Source organism: Cyprinodon tularosa, unplaced genomic scaffold (genome assembly GCF_016077235.1).
Source record: "Cyprinodon tularosa strain WSP-4 unplaced genomic scaffold, ASM1607723v1 ctg551, whole genome shotgun sequence".
NCBI classification, from domain to species: Eukaryota; Metazoa; Chordata; class Actinopteri; order Cyprinodontiformes; family Cyprinodontidae; genus Cyprinodon; species Cyprinodon tularosa.
The window spans coordinates 598,764-611,982 of record NW_024039287.1 but is presented as its reverse complement, the minus strand read 5'-3'; the positions used below and the strand labels follow the sequence as shown (position 1 = coordinate 611,982).

The window sequence follows — 13,219 nt, the reverse complement described above, 5'->3', positions numbered from 1 at the left end:
CGTGCCACTTGATTTAGTGGAAAAGCTGTCATGTCTTTACAGAAGTATGATCATCTCATTAGCATTCATGAAGTTCTTCGCTCAGGAGTTCAGTGAACAGTTTCAGATATTAGTGAAACAACTGAGCGGCCTTCGCCCACGCTATTCTCTGTATCTGCCCACGGATTCAAAAATGCTCCCATTGCTCTTCGTCTCGCGCGCACACACACATAAAACCACCGCCCCTTAAGGGCTAGAGGCAAACAAAAGCTGTTGCTTGCCTTTCCGCTGTGCTTGAAATTATAACCAGATGCTTGGAACTCTGTGAGCATTTGTGTGTGTGTTCTGGTGGAGCCTATGATTGTGTTTTTGTGGATGTTTGTCTGCTCTCCTGGTGAGTTTGGTGCACTTTTACATCTCTGAGAGCCCAACATAATCACACCTGTATGTTTGCTGGCATTTTTTCACACGGTTGATCATTTTAAGATGATTGAACCTCCTGGTTATCTCTTTCTAAATTTCGCTTCCTCTGTCGTTTAGGAGGGCAAAGGGAGCTGGAGTACCACACTTCTCTGCTCTCTATAATGGCCAATGGGACCAAATTGTTGTCTTCCTGTAATATACTCACATACAAGTTATACACACTAACACACAGAGGAAAGGGGGGGAGTTGGTGTTTGAAATTAGCCTGTCAGCCTGTGGAGACCCATCGTTTCATTATACCAGCACATTCCCTCTCCTCTAAAGCTCTGACACAACTTCCCATTTCATTTTTTTTTTCCTGCACAGTTATTGTCTTAATTCCCTGCTGAATGTAACATCAACACGGGAAACAATAAATTGTCCGCTTCATTCGTCTTCGGAACAGCATCATTACTCTGATTGGTGTTTTCACATCCCTTCCCTTCTCACTCACTTGGTTTCTCACTTAGTCATTGTCTGGACTAATAACATAGAGAGAAATGTTGCTTCTGTAGGCTTGAAGATTGGAAGTTGTAGCCAGGTGCTGCTGTTTACCTTTGGTCTGACACATATTGCTGATGGATGGATGGATGGATGGATGGATGGATGGATGGATGGATGGATGGATGGATGGATGGATGGATGGATGAATGAACGGAAGGATGTTCACTCAAACTGTCCTTTATTTTAGCCTCCACTATAAAGTGCTGAGAGAAAAATAAACAAAGCAAAACAATACCCTCCGTCTGCACATGTTGATGTCAATGAAAGGACAAATAAAATAAAATAAAATGGCTGCTCTCTTTGCAAGGGTTTCAAGGGGAAAGTCTCTTTATCTAAGGTAATATGGTAGACGGAATCAGGAGAAACCTGCATTCAGAGAATGCTGAAACAAAACGTATAGTTAAATTCCAGTCATGCATCGTTTATCAGAACCGTTAATTCATCTGGACAGAGCAGAGTTGAAGGAAAATCCTGGCACATCGGCCCATGATCAAACATTAAAGGTGTAGTGGAGGATGTTCTTTTACTGGGTTGATCATCCAAATAAGTGGTCCTCCTAATTGTCAATCATTCTGGTGATATGTTTAGTATCACCATTTTCACTTAGAGATGTGAAGTCTGACATGGTGGAAAAATTGCAAATCTTTTTTCGGAAAGTAAGCTTGCATGAGCGTTGCAAACAGCAACTTTTAAACAGAGCGTGCACGAGGAGAAATGGCTTATGCACACTCTTGCATGCGTTTAATAGAAGTTCCCTCTCAGGAGCGGGTACAGGGTTGTGCATGTGCATTTTTTTTTTATAAAGTTGAGACGACAGGTCTGTTTTAAAATTCATGAAAATCCTTCACTATACCTTCAATACAACAATATCAGAACAGATTTTGAGCATGTCTATTGCCTTTTTGACTGGTAAAGTGGCACCTGAAGGAACTAGAAGAGTTTGGGAACAATCACAGATAAAAACAGGTGATGGAGGCAGGATGGTTCTGTCATGTTTTGCAGCTTAACAATTATTGAGTCAGTTGCGAACCTATTTGTGTTTAAAGTTTTCTTCAGCCAGCATGTTAAATATCAACATTTCAAAAAATAACTAGAATTAATAAGTATATCACTCTATTTCGAGATGAGGAAAACTTCTCCAAAATGAAAATGGCAGCACCATATTATGGAAATGTGCTGCTGACAAATCACTTCAGCTTTGGACAGATTTAGCAGAAGCAATTAAAACATCTGAATAGAAAATATTTGATAAATATTCCTAGTCGAAGAGCCTGGAAATGGTAAATTATTATCGGTGTGGGTCATTTAGAAGAAAGGAATATATGTCTACTTTTCTACAGGCATCAAATACTGCTGCTGTGTTGCCCTGTAGGCTGGAAAAGTTTCAGCTTTAATCACTAAAGTGAAAATATTTCATTTGTCCATAAAATAACAAAGAGACAAAACTAACATTGATGCTTCTTAAACAAAATGCTGGCAAACAACAATCTGTATCCTGTGCAATGATGCGGCTTCCACACTGATTAGATTTTCCCCAGCAGCTCCACGCTCTCTCTCCCTCCTCTAATTTGTTTTGTCAGAGCTGGGTCCAAGGCTCACAGTTTCATTTCATGACAGTCTTTCTTGGAGCAGCCAGAAAGACCTGTCTTTCTTCTTTGTGGACGTTATTTTGCAGCAATCATCCACACTCCATGGGATCCATCACTGTTGACTGACTGAACAGATTAAAACTAGCATGCTTTAACTAGAAGATCTTACATTGAATGGTCTTCCCAGATCTCCTCCTTCAGTCATTCTGCACATGTGTGAGAGAAAGACTTTCTGGTTTCCTCTTTTCCTCTGCCAACATCTTTGCTCTGTTTATCACATGCTCCATCTGCCTGTAGTATCTGCCATGACTGATGGAGGAAGTGTATATTATCCCCTGTGCAGCCCTGTGTACAATCAATCACAGAGTGCATTTGGCTCTACTTGGTTTGAAAAGTGTGCATGTACATGCGTTCATATGGGGGGGGGCTAGGCATGCCTCTGCATTAATTAGGTTAGGCCTCTTAATCGTGAACCTAATGTCTAGCATCTTCCAACATCAGCATAAAAACTCCCCACATGAAAAAAATCAAGCCTGAAAAGCTAAACAAATAAATGAGTAATTTTAGTTGTTTGTTTTTAAGTTTCTTCTTGAAGGTTTTATAAATGTTAAATTTAGAAGGATGATCTCCAAGAATTGATTTTATTTTTACTTATGGCTGCAAGTATCTATCTATCTATCTATCTGTCTGTCTGTCTGTCTGTCTGTCTGTCTGTCTGTCTGTCTGTCTGTCTGTCTGTCTGTCTGTCTGTCTGTCTGTCTGTCTGGATTCATTGTAGTTTTTGCATGTAACGGTCTGTAAAGTCTGGTCTCTGTGGAAATATGAACAGTTAATCCACATGCTTTGCTTTTGAACTAACTAATAGAGTGGGAAATCTGGATTTCGGAACAAAGTTAATTTTCTAACTGAAATATTATTTTATTACTTGTTTTATTGCTTTAATTTTTTTCATTTAGAATTTAAATTTAAATGAATCATATTTGTATGCGTGTTTGTTTTGCAGGTGGACAGCGACACAATATGGAATGAGATCCATTCATCCACAGCTGCTCGTCTGGCCGTCGGATCTGTGGTGGAGCTGGTTTTCAAAGTAGCAACGGGGGAGCTGAAGGTGTGTTTGGAGTGAAGTTTGGTCTGACTAGTTGCTGGTGCTGGACATCACAGAAATTCTTTTATAGAGTGGTTTTACGATAAGAAGAATTCTTAGTAGTTTTTTAGTAGGAGTTAAACACCTTTGTTTTTGATTTTGTTTTTCTTTTCAGAAGCAGTAGCAGTTAAACTTTTTTCTTTGTTATTTGACCTTAAAATATCACTTTCTCAGTTGTGTTGAGAGCTTAAATGCTTAATATTTTTGCTTGCATGATTGCAGCATCTTTTTAAGAATCTTTGCTGCATGCAGTCACACCTCTGCTCCATCATTAGCACCTTTCAGGCAGACATCCCCACCCTGTGAGGCTGCACCCCCCTCCCAGCCAGGCTTCATGTGTCTGTCGGAGGGGCTGCTCCCTTTTTGAACCCAGCAGGAGGACCCGCACAGGCTCTGCAAATGCCAGCGGGCCCCACTAACAGGCCGCCTTTATTAGTATTACACCAAGGCCACCTGCAGAGCAGCCAATGCACAGAGTGTTAGGTTAGCACCACCTCGCCGCAGACTAATGACATTCCTAAGTGTGAGACAGTAGCACGCCATACGGATACCATATAGTTCTTTCCCTGGGACTGAGATCATTCAGGCATCGCTTTGTGGGTCTGATCTGTTACTCTGCTCAACACTTGGTGATATTACATTGAAATCAAAGCAAAAGTTGTGTTTTTTTTTTTAAAAAGGGAGAAAAAAAACTACATTCCAAGTATCTGGGTATGGAGTAGGAATACAGGAAAACTTATGTTCCCAGTTAAGTTTCCAGTGGTGCAGATGGTCCTGAGAGGATCCCCTACCTCCGAATTCCACCTGCACCGAGAACTTCTCAAAAAGCAAAAATACACACGTCTTTTGCTTCCCATGTATATTCTCTCTTTTAGGTGTTGAAATGCACTTAGAAGAACCCCTCTTGCTCCTAATGCTCACGTTTATTCTCACCTTCATACAACAGTAATATGTTGATGTCCTGAAACCAGCCATGGCCCGTGTCACCGCAGTAACTGGCTGCTAAGACGCAGCAGCTGACTCAACATCATTAGTGCAACTTGCCTCACTCTGCCTCAGCCCAAATGTCTATCTACTGCCCACAGAAAGCAACGTGAGACTCCTTGGACAGCTGATCTTACAGCTGCCTCCTAAATCTGATCCAAATCAGCCTGTGTTGCAGTATTTCTATGCACATACATTAAATTTTTCCATCAGAGAGCGTCAAAGTCATTTCTCTAAATATGAGGATCATACCTGTTATTTTCTGAAAACCTTGTTTTGCTTCCAGAATGGTTTTGCTGTAGTACGACCACCTGGACACCATGCTGAAGAGAGCACACCTATGTAAGTAGTTTTTATGCTTAAATAAAAAAAAATAATAATAATTGTTTCCAGATATTGAGAATGATAAAACATTTATTTTTTTGTAGGGGCTTCTGTTATTTCAATTCTGTCGCCATTGCAGCCAAGCTCCTGCAGCAGAGGCTTAATGTCAGCAAAATCCTCATCGTTGACTGGGTGAGTTTAACATATAAAAGCAGTGAAAAACAGTGATTTGATTTTTTACAAATATCAAACCAGTCTTTGCATCTTCAGTTTTTATTTTCACGCTTTCACCTGCTTGGGGATTCACTGCATCCTCTGTCTTCCTTGTCTTTGGAGGAGAGGATTTAGTTTTCTTTCTCCCCATATTTCTCCTTTCGTCATGCATTTTTACACTTAACATGTGATATTTCAGAATTTTATGCTTTTTACTTTGCTGTTGCATTCATGCTGGTAGCCTACAGTGGATACGTTCAGTTTTATGTCAGATCTTTTGAAATATGTAAATAAAAGTTGCAGCCTAAGGTGCTGAGTTGATGACAGGACATGAAAAGTGAGGCATCCTTTGGCAAAACATTGGAAACCAAAGATTAGAGCTTCAGCTTAAATGTTTGTTAAAAAGGCAAAGATTTATGTGAGGATTTGTCCAGTAAGAAAGACGTTTTTGGTTTTGTGGTTCCCTCCTGTTAAAATGATATGATTTAATGAATATTATCTTGGAAACAACAATAAAAAAAGCTATTTTATTTAAATGGCTGTGCCCTAACCCCCAAATCCCTCAATCACTATATAGAGCGGGGAAAATATAGCGGACTTTATAGTGGGTTCAGTTAACTGACCGTTCAGACAGACGATCACTACTTTACGGACATTTAGACACAGGCTGTGTTTTTCCAAATGCTTCTGGAAACATTTCAACAAACCACAGCGCAGTTTATCTCTGCTATTCAGTTTGTTCAAGTGTCTGTGTAACAATAACTTGACCACTGATTTAGATTTAATAATTTACTCGTTACAAAAAAATCCTTTAGTTTGACAGAAATAATTCAAGAAGCTGATGTATTGTCTTCCTTCCCTCTGAGTGACTCTCATTGGCCTTTATTTGAAATCAACACAAACAATTTAGGCTGCAGACAAACTTTCAGTTTACCCCCATTCCATTTAAGCTTTAAATCTTCACTAAAAACTGTCAGAAAATGATTTAATGCGGTTTTACTAATAAGTATGGATAAAAGAATATTTTATCATTTTAAGCTTATGTTGTTAATTTTACATTTTGTTGAATGTTTTGCTTTAGTAACCCTCACATTCATCTACAGTAAAGATGTCAAAAGTGTCACAATAATTCAGAGGTGTAAACCTACAGTAAATCCATAATGAAGAAATAGAAATGTAAAAAAAAAAGTAAAGCAAGTGGTTTTATATAAACAGAAGTTTCCCAGGCTTGTTAGAAGCTAAACAGGCCCACAGAATTACATGTCCTCCACCATGCTTAGCATTGAGCATGTCTTATTAATATTTATATGGTTGGGTATTGTGTTATGTACTTACTTTTCTGCACATTTTGATTTTTTGTTTTTGTTTTATTATGATCATTATGTCCGATTTAGACAAATGAATCCAGGCTTATTTCCAATGATATTTTATAATTCTCATTATGAGATAATGGTACTGTAATCAAAGATGGTCTTTTGTTACAGCTTAAATATGAGCTTTAGTTAATGTGTAGGATTGTAAAGATTTCTGCAGTTTATCTAATTTCAGAATAAAGTAAAGGTTTTAGATGGAAGTTTCATTGATTTAATTTTTCTTTTTTAGTAAAATCAAAAACGTTATGCAACAGTGTCTGCAAAGCAGATCCCATTGGAGCAGTTATTTCAAACGATTGTTGGCCCCATTGGAGTCAAAACTAATAATGTCAAAAAATGTGCTTGAGATTGCTTTAACCTCCACTCCTTTCTAATCACTCTAGGATGTGCACCACGGTAATGGCACCCAGCAGGCCTTCTACGCAGACCCCAGCGTGCTTTATCTATCCCTGCACCGCTATGATGATGGGAACTTCTTCCCAGGCAGTGGAGCCCCAGACGAGGTTCGTCTCTTTGCTTCGCCGTCCAGTTTTCTTTTCAATAACTTCCTATTAAAACATGTTGATGCACCACAGGTGGGCAGCGGTGCGGGTTTGGGCTTCAACGTGAACATGGCATTTACTGGAGGGCTTGAACCTCCCATGGGAGATGCAGAATATCTAGCTGCCTTCAGGTAAATCATTTATATTTCCCTGAACTTTACGAAACATTTTTTTTTTGTCTTTTTTTTTTTTTTTTCTCTGGATCTGTTTCTGAGAAAAAGAAAGAATTATCAGTCATAGAGTTTGGTATTTTTGGCAATGACTATAAAAAAATCTACCACAAGATATAAATACAGGTGCTGGTCATAAAATTAGAATATCATGAAAAAGTAGATTGATTTCAGTAATTCCATTTAAAAAGTGAAACTTGTATATTATATTCATACATTACATACAAACTCATATATTTCAGATGTTTATTTTGTTTAATTTTGATGATTACAAATGACAACAAATGAAAATCTCAAATTCATCATATCAGAAAATTAGAATATTGTGAAAAGGTTCAAAATTGATGGCCCCTGGTGCCACACTCTAATCAGCTAATTAACTCAAACCACCTGCAAAAGCCTTTAAATGGTCTTTCAGTCTAGTTCTATAGGCTACACAATCATGGGGAAGACTGCTGACTTGACAGTTGTCCAAAAGACAACCATCGACACCTTGCACAAGGAGGGCAAGACACAAAAGGTCATCGCTAAAGAGGCTGGCTGTTCACAGAGCTCAGTGTCCAAGCACATTAATAGAGAGGCGAAGGGAAGGAAAAGATGTGGTCGAAAAAAGTGTACAAGCAAGAGAGATAACCGCACCCTGGAGAGGATTGTGAAACAAAACCCATTCAAAAATGTGGGGGAGATTCACAAAGAGTGGACTGCAGCTGGAGTGAGTGCTTCAAGAACCACCACACACAGACGTATGAAAGACATGGGTTTCTGCTGTCGCATTCCTTGTGTCAAGCCACTCTTGAACCACAGACAGCGTCAGAAGCGTCTTGCCTGGGCTAAAGAGAAACAGGACTGGACTGCTGGTGAGTGGTCCAAAGTCATGTTCTCTGATGAAAGTAAATTTTGCATTTCCTTTGGAAATCAAGGTCCCAGAGTCTGGAGGAAAAGAAGAGAGGCACTTCATCCACGTTGCTTGAAGTCCAGTGTAAAGTTTCCACAGTCAGTGATGGTTTGGGGTGCCATGTCATCTGCTGGTGTTGGTCCATTGTGTTTTCTGAGGTCCAGGGTCAACGCAGCCACATACCAGGAAGTTTTAGAGCACTTCATGCTTCCTGCAGCTGACCAACTTTTTGGAGATGCAGATTTCATTTTCCAACAGGACTTGGCACCTGCACACAGTGCCAAAGCTACCAGTACCTGGTTGAAGGACCATGGTATCCCTGTTCTTAATTGGCCAGCAAACTCTCCTGACCTTAACCCCATAGAAAATCTATGGGGTATTGTGAAGAAGAAGATGCAATACACCAGACCCAACAATTCAGAAGAGCTAAAAGCCACTATTAGAGCAACCTGGGCTATCATAACACCTGAGCAGTGCCACAGACTGATCGACTCCATGCCACGCCGCATTGCTGCAGTAATACAGGCCAAAGGAGGCCCAACTAAATACTGAGTGCTGTACATGCTCATACTTTTCATGTTCATACTTTTCAGTTGGCCAACATTTCTATAAATCCTTTGTTTTTATTGGTCTTCCGTAATATTCTAATTTTCTGATATGATGAATTTGAGATTTTCATTTGTTGTCATTTGTAATCATCAAAATTAAACAAAATAAACATCTGAAATATATGAGTTTGTATGTAATGTATGAATATAATATACAAGTTTCACTTTTTAAATAGAATTACTGAAATCAATCTACTTTTTCATGATATTCTAATTTTATGACCAGCACCTGTAAATGATCTACTGGGAGCCATTAAGTAGGCAGGGGGGCTTGTCATCATGCCAAGCCTGATTTCTTCTATTTGGACCCCTTACTGCCTGCTAAATATAAAACTTCTCCTACTTCCCCCTAACACATCCACACATGCAAACTGTGCATATCGCTTAGCCATTTTTGATTCATGCATCTTGAAAGCGGCAGGACTGGATTCCTTCCAGCTCTCTTTGAAGATGGGTCCATGCTCTCAGCTGTGCGTCCATCTGGTCTGAAGCCGAAGCATCAAACTGACCGGTTTGACCGTCTTATCACAGCCCTCGGCACGCAATCTCCAGGAAGCACACCTCAGCCTACTAATGCACATCAGAGCTCTGTTTGCCCTCAGTCACCGACTTGTCTTTTTATTCTTTCCTTTCTGTCTGATCCTGCCCTTTCAACCCTGTTGTCTGCATATCAACTCATGACAAGTGATATATTATTTATACTGCTTGCATATTTGGAAAGCTAAAGCAGAAAGCTATTCAGGTACTAAACATTATGTTTATAGAAAAGCTGGGCAATTCAATACATTTAGATAAATATAAATCTTCACTAAAGATTTGGGTTTAAATCTTTGGTAGCAGTATGATCACATACAAAGAGTATTCATAGCCCTTTGATAGATTTAATCTAGGACAGCAATTGTCTTTAGAAATCACTTAATTGATAACTAATGTCCTCCAGGGTTTGATTTAATGTAGGTATAGATGCAGCAGTTTTGTGAAAGCCTCAGTAGTTTGTTAAAGACCATCAGTAAACAAACAGCTTCAATGAAATACCAATGAACACCAGACATGGCAATGATCATTAATCAGGGAATCACTTACTGTAAGAGAGTCTAGAGATGCTTTAGAAGACCTGCATAGATTTAGACCTCAGGTATATATAGACATCATAACTATAACTGCAGAAATCTGGCCTTTATAATTAAGTGGCAAAAAAGACATTCACAGTGCAGGCCTTAATGCTCAATTCTGATTTTTTTATTTTTTTATTTAACAAATATATGCGACTTGTATGTGATCTCCTGTGTGAACTGCATTTATACAACGAAAGTGTACCTCATGCGCAGTAGAGGACGCCATGATGTCACATGCAAGTGTGCTCTGTGTTTACAGAAGGTGGATGTAGTGCTGGAGCGCATCTAGTGATCGTTCCCAACCATAAAATCTCAATCTTTATAGGAGGGTTGAAAATAAAGACTGCTCTCCGCATTATCGTCTGCCATGTTGTTGTTTTTCGTCCTGCTTCTGCACACCAAGATGCAGAATAGTGACTTTAGTTGAGTATTAATGACGTTCTGGTCGGATGAAAACGACCTGGCCGTTTAGACACAGGTCGCATTTGAAAAGATCCGATTCGTATCGGATTCAGGACCACATAGCCAAGTGGCCTGGGTCGCATTGGAAAAAAATCAATTCTGTGTTGTTCAGACTGTCATGAAGAGATCAGATTGAGGTAGCATGTGGGCAAAAAAAAATCGGATTTTGGTCACTTCAGGCTGCGGTGTGAACGTAGCCATTGTTGGAAGAAAAAAAAAGGTCACGAGATGTTCTGTTTACATTCATCACCTGTAAAGCCCTGAATGTTTTCAGTTTTACCACATGACAAAAAGGCGTAACTTTTGCAAAACCGGCAAACGACTTTGAACCATGGTCCATCCCCCCGCCCCACTCCACCACATGTAATATAAGCTTAGCAGAGAAAGAGTACAGAATTACAGCACAAGTTGTCGCTGGCGTTAAGAACATGAATATACGTCCCTTTTAGAAACGTATCCCTTTGAAAGAGTAACTACAGTATTATCCCATTCTATCCGCGTGACTTCCAATAAAACATGATTATTTTATCCCGACAAAAGGAATGTCTTTGTTAAGTTATTTCACTCCTGTAGGAGATTAAATAAAATGTATTCCAATGTACTATGGGTAGGAAAAACTATTTCAATGGACCCTAACCTTGGTGTTTTAGGGTTTAAAAAGTCTTTTTATTGATGATAAAAACTATTTTTAACCTTAAAATTAAAAAAAAATATTGTTTCTGCAAGGTCTTTGCTACGGAGGAGCTGAATATAGAAGCATGCCAAGGTTTATATGCCCTCGTGAAATTACACTAAAGAGGTTTGAACTCTAATGATGCCTTGTAGAAGCTCAAACAGAACACAGGATACTTTGAATCCGTTGTTTATCTGTGTATCTTGATTTTCCTTCCCCCTATATCTCCCGGATGGGGGTGCGTGCCCTGCAGCAGCCACCTTTCCATTCCTCTGCTGGCCTGCGCCACGTTGCATTTACAGGGGATCAAGTGTGAGCCTCTAGAAAGCACAGAGGAAAAAAAAGATAAGAAAATTGGCCCTAATGAAAACCAGAAGCACCGTCTCTCTTTCTCTTTCTCTCCCCCTACTCCTCCTCGACCCTGGTCCCCCTCTTTACCATGAACTTGGAGAGAAGAGAGAGAGGGAGAATTAAATTTAATTCAGACCAGCTCTCCGCAGCAGCAGATGACAAGGCTTTGAAGTGTAAGCGTGCGTGTATGAGTTTTTCACTCTCTTCATTCTTTCTCTTCTGCTTTTTTTTTTATTATTTTTTTTTTATGAACGAGTCAGGAAAGCCTTCAATGTCTGCAGTTTAACCTTGTATTTGCTGGTTTGATGCAAACTGCTGCATCTATTGGACATTTCTTGTAGAAGACAATTAAAAAAGTAAAGGAGGCTGATTATTTCTAATAAGATCAGTATTTTTATCTCACGTTTGACTGTTTTAATAACCTAAAGAAAACCTGCTAAACACATTTTTTTCTAATATCAAATTCTCATCACACATTATCTTTATATCCATGTGCAAAAACACACCCATCACAAATAAGTACTGTCCACCTGTTGCTAGGTAAATCAAACAATGCTAAACAACAGATCACTCTGCATAACTGTCAAGTGACTCTAATTGCAGTAAAGTCGGATTGGAAAAGAGCCGACAGCTCTAAATGTTTTAACCACGTTTCTCAGGATGTCCTGTAGCTTACGGCTGAGTCGTAAACCCCCCCTCCCCTTAATTAACCATCTTTTTTTTTTCATCTCTGCATACATGGTCTCTGATTCACGCCCAATTAGTACTCCTCAGAAACCACCGTCTTCCTTCTTTCCTGGTCTTTTAATTGATTCTTTTTTTATTCCTTTAAATGTCATGCTATTACTTGAAGAGTTTGGGGGGAAGTGACGGATGACTTCGGCTGTATTCCTATTTTCCTTCAGAACCAGACCTGTTTGTGTCTTTGCTCAACACTGAACAAGTAGGAGGTGAGGAAGCCTATGGTTTAGCAGTCCTTGGTAGAAGATTTTTCCTCAACAAAGTCTATGGCTCACTGCCTTCATTAAGAGTGGGGTCGTTTATGGCTCTAATCCTGATAGACCAAGGCTGTAGGTTTTTGTGGACTGATTTTTTTCTCATACTTTCTGAACTCTCATCGGTTTCTGTGTTCTCTTTCCAGATAGTCTTTCTCAATGAAGCTTGTTCATCCCCTAAACATGACGTCTAACCCTAAAAAAGTTGCCACATACTCGTTGAAGCGTAGTGACGCACATGCTGCATGTATCTCTCCTGTCTGGCAGCCCCAGAAATCTTGTAATGCTACCTCCCGCCTCTCCTTCAGACAGCTGTGTGTGCTCTACAGTGTTGTGTTGTGGAGGTGGTGGGGGGGTAAGCAAAGTCTCAGGGCTGTAATTTGGTGGTGAGCAAGAGATGGAAAAACCTGTGGCCTATGGAGCTCAGGCGAGCTGCCTGCCCACAGCTTGCTAACCGGCACCATGTTCCTGAGGTCAGCAAAGTGCAGGGGACCTACAACAGAACCCTGTGGTACTCCATCAGTCACAGACCTCATCAAAATACTACTTGCCCAAATATCACAGAAACCTAAAAAAATGAAAAATGGGCACCAATCCCAAAGGAATTTGGGAGAAACACTTGTTTTGCCATCTGGAAATCCCAGCTGTTTATGAGACAAATGATACCTCTTAAATTACTCTAAACCCATGTTTCCAATTGATGCATAATATCTATTTCTTGTAGTCATGGTCATCATAATTTACAATAACAACATCAAAATGTAAGAAAATATCTAAAGTAAGGCTAAAGACATGTATGAGCAGAATTTTTTCTTGTTAATACATTTTTATTA

At 39.6% G+C, this 13,219-nt stretch overlaps 1 protein-coding gene across 1 annotated transcript in view; it reads left to right on the top strand.

Moving 5' to 3' along the window:
- hdac4 (histone deacetylase 4) overlaps positions 1-13,219 on the top strand; it is a 164,407-nt gene that overhangs the window by 134,529 nt on the left and 16,659 nt on the right. Inside the window, exons 18-22 of the mRNA XM_038305117.1 lie at positions 3,538-3,645; positions 4,952-5,007; positions 5,094-5,181; positions 6,959-7,078; positions 7,151-7,248. Of these exons, the coding sequence (XP_038161045.1) occupies positions 3,538-3,645; positions 4,952-5,007; positions 5,094-5,181; positions 6,959-7,078; positions 7,151-7,248 (470 nt within the window). The remainder of the gene's footprint in view (positions 1-3,537; positions 3,646-4,951; positions 5,008-5,093; positions 5,182-6,958; positions 7,079-7,150; positions 7,249-13,219) is intronic.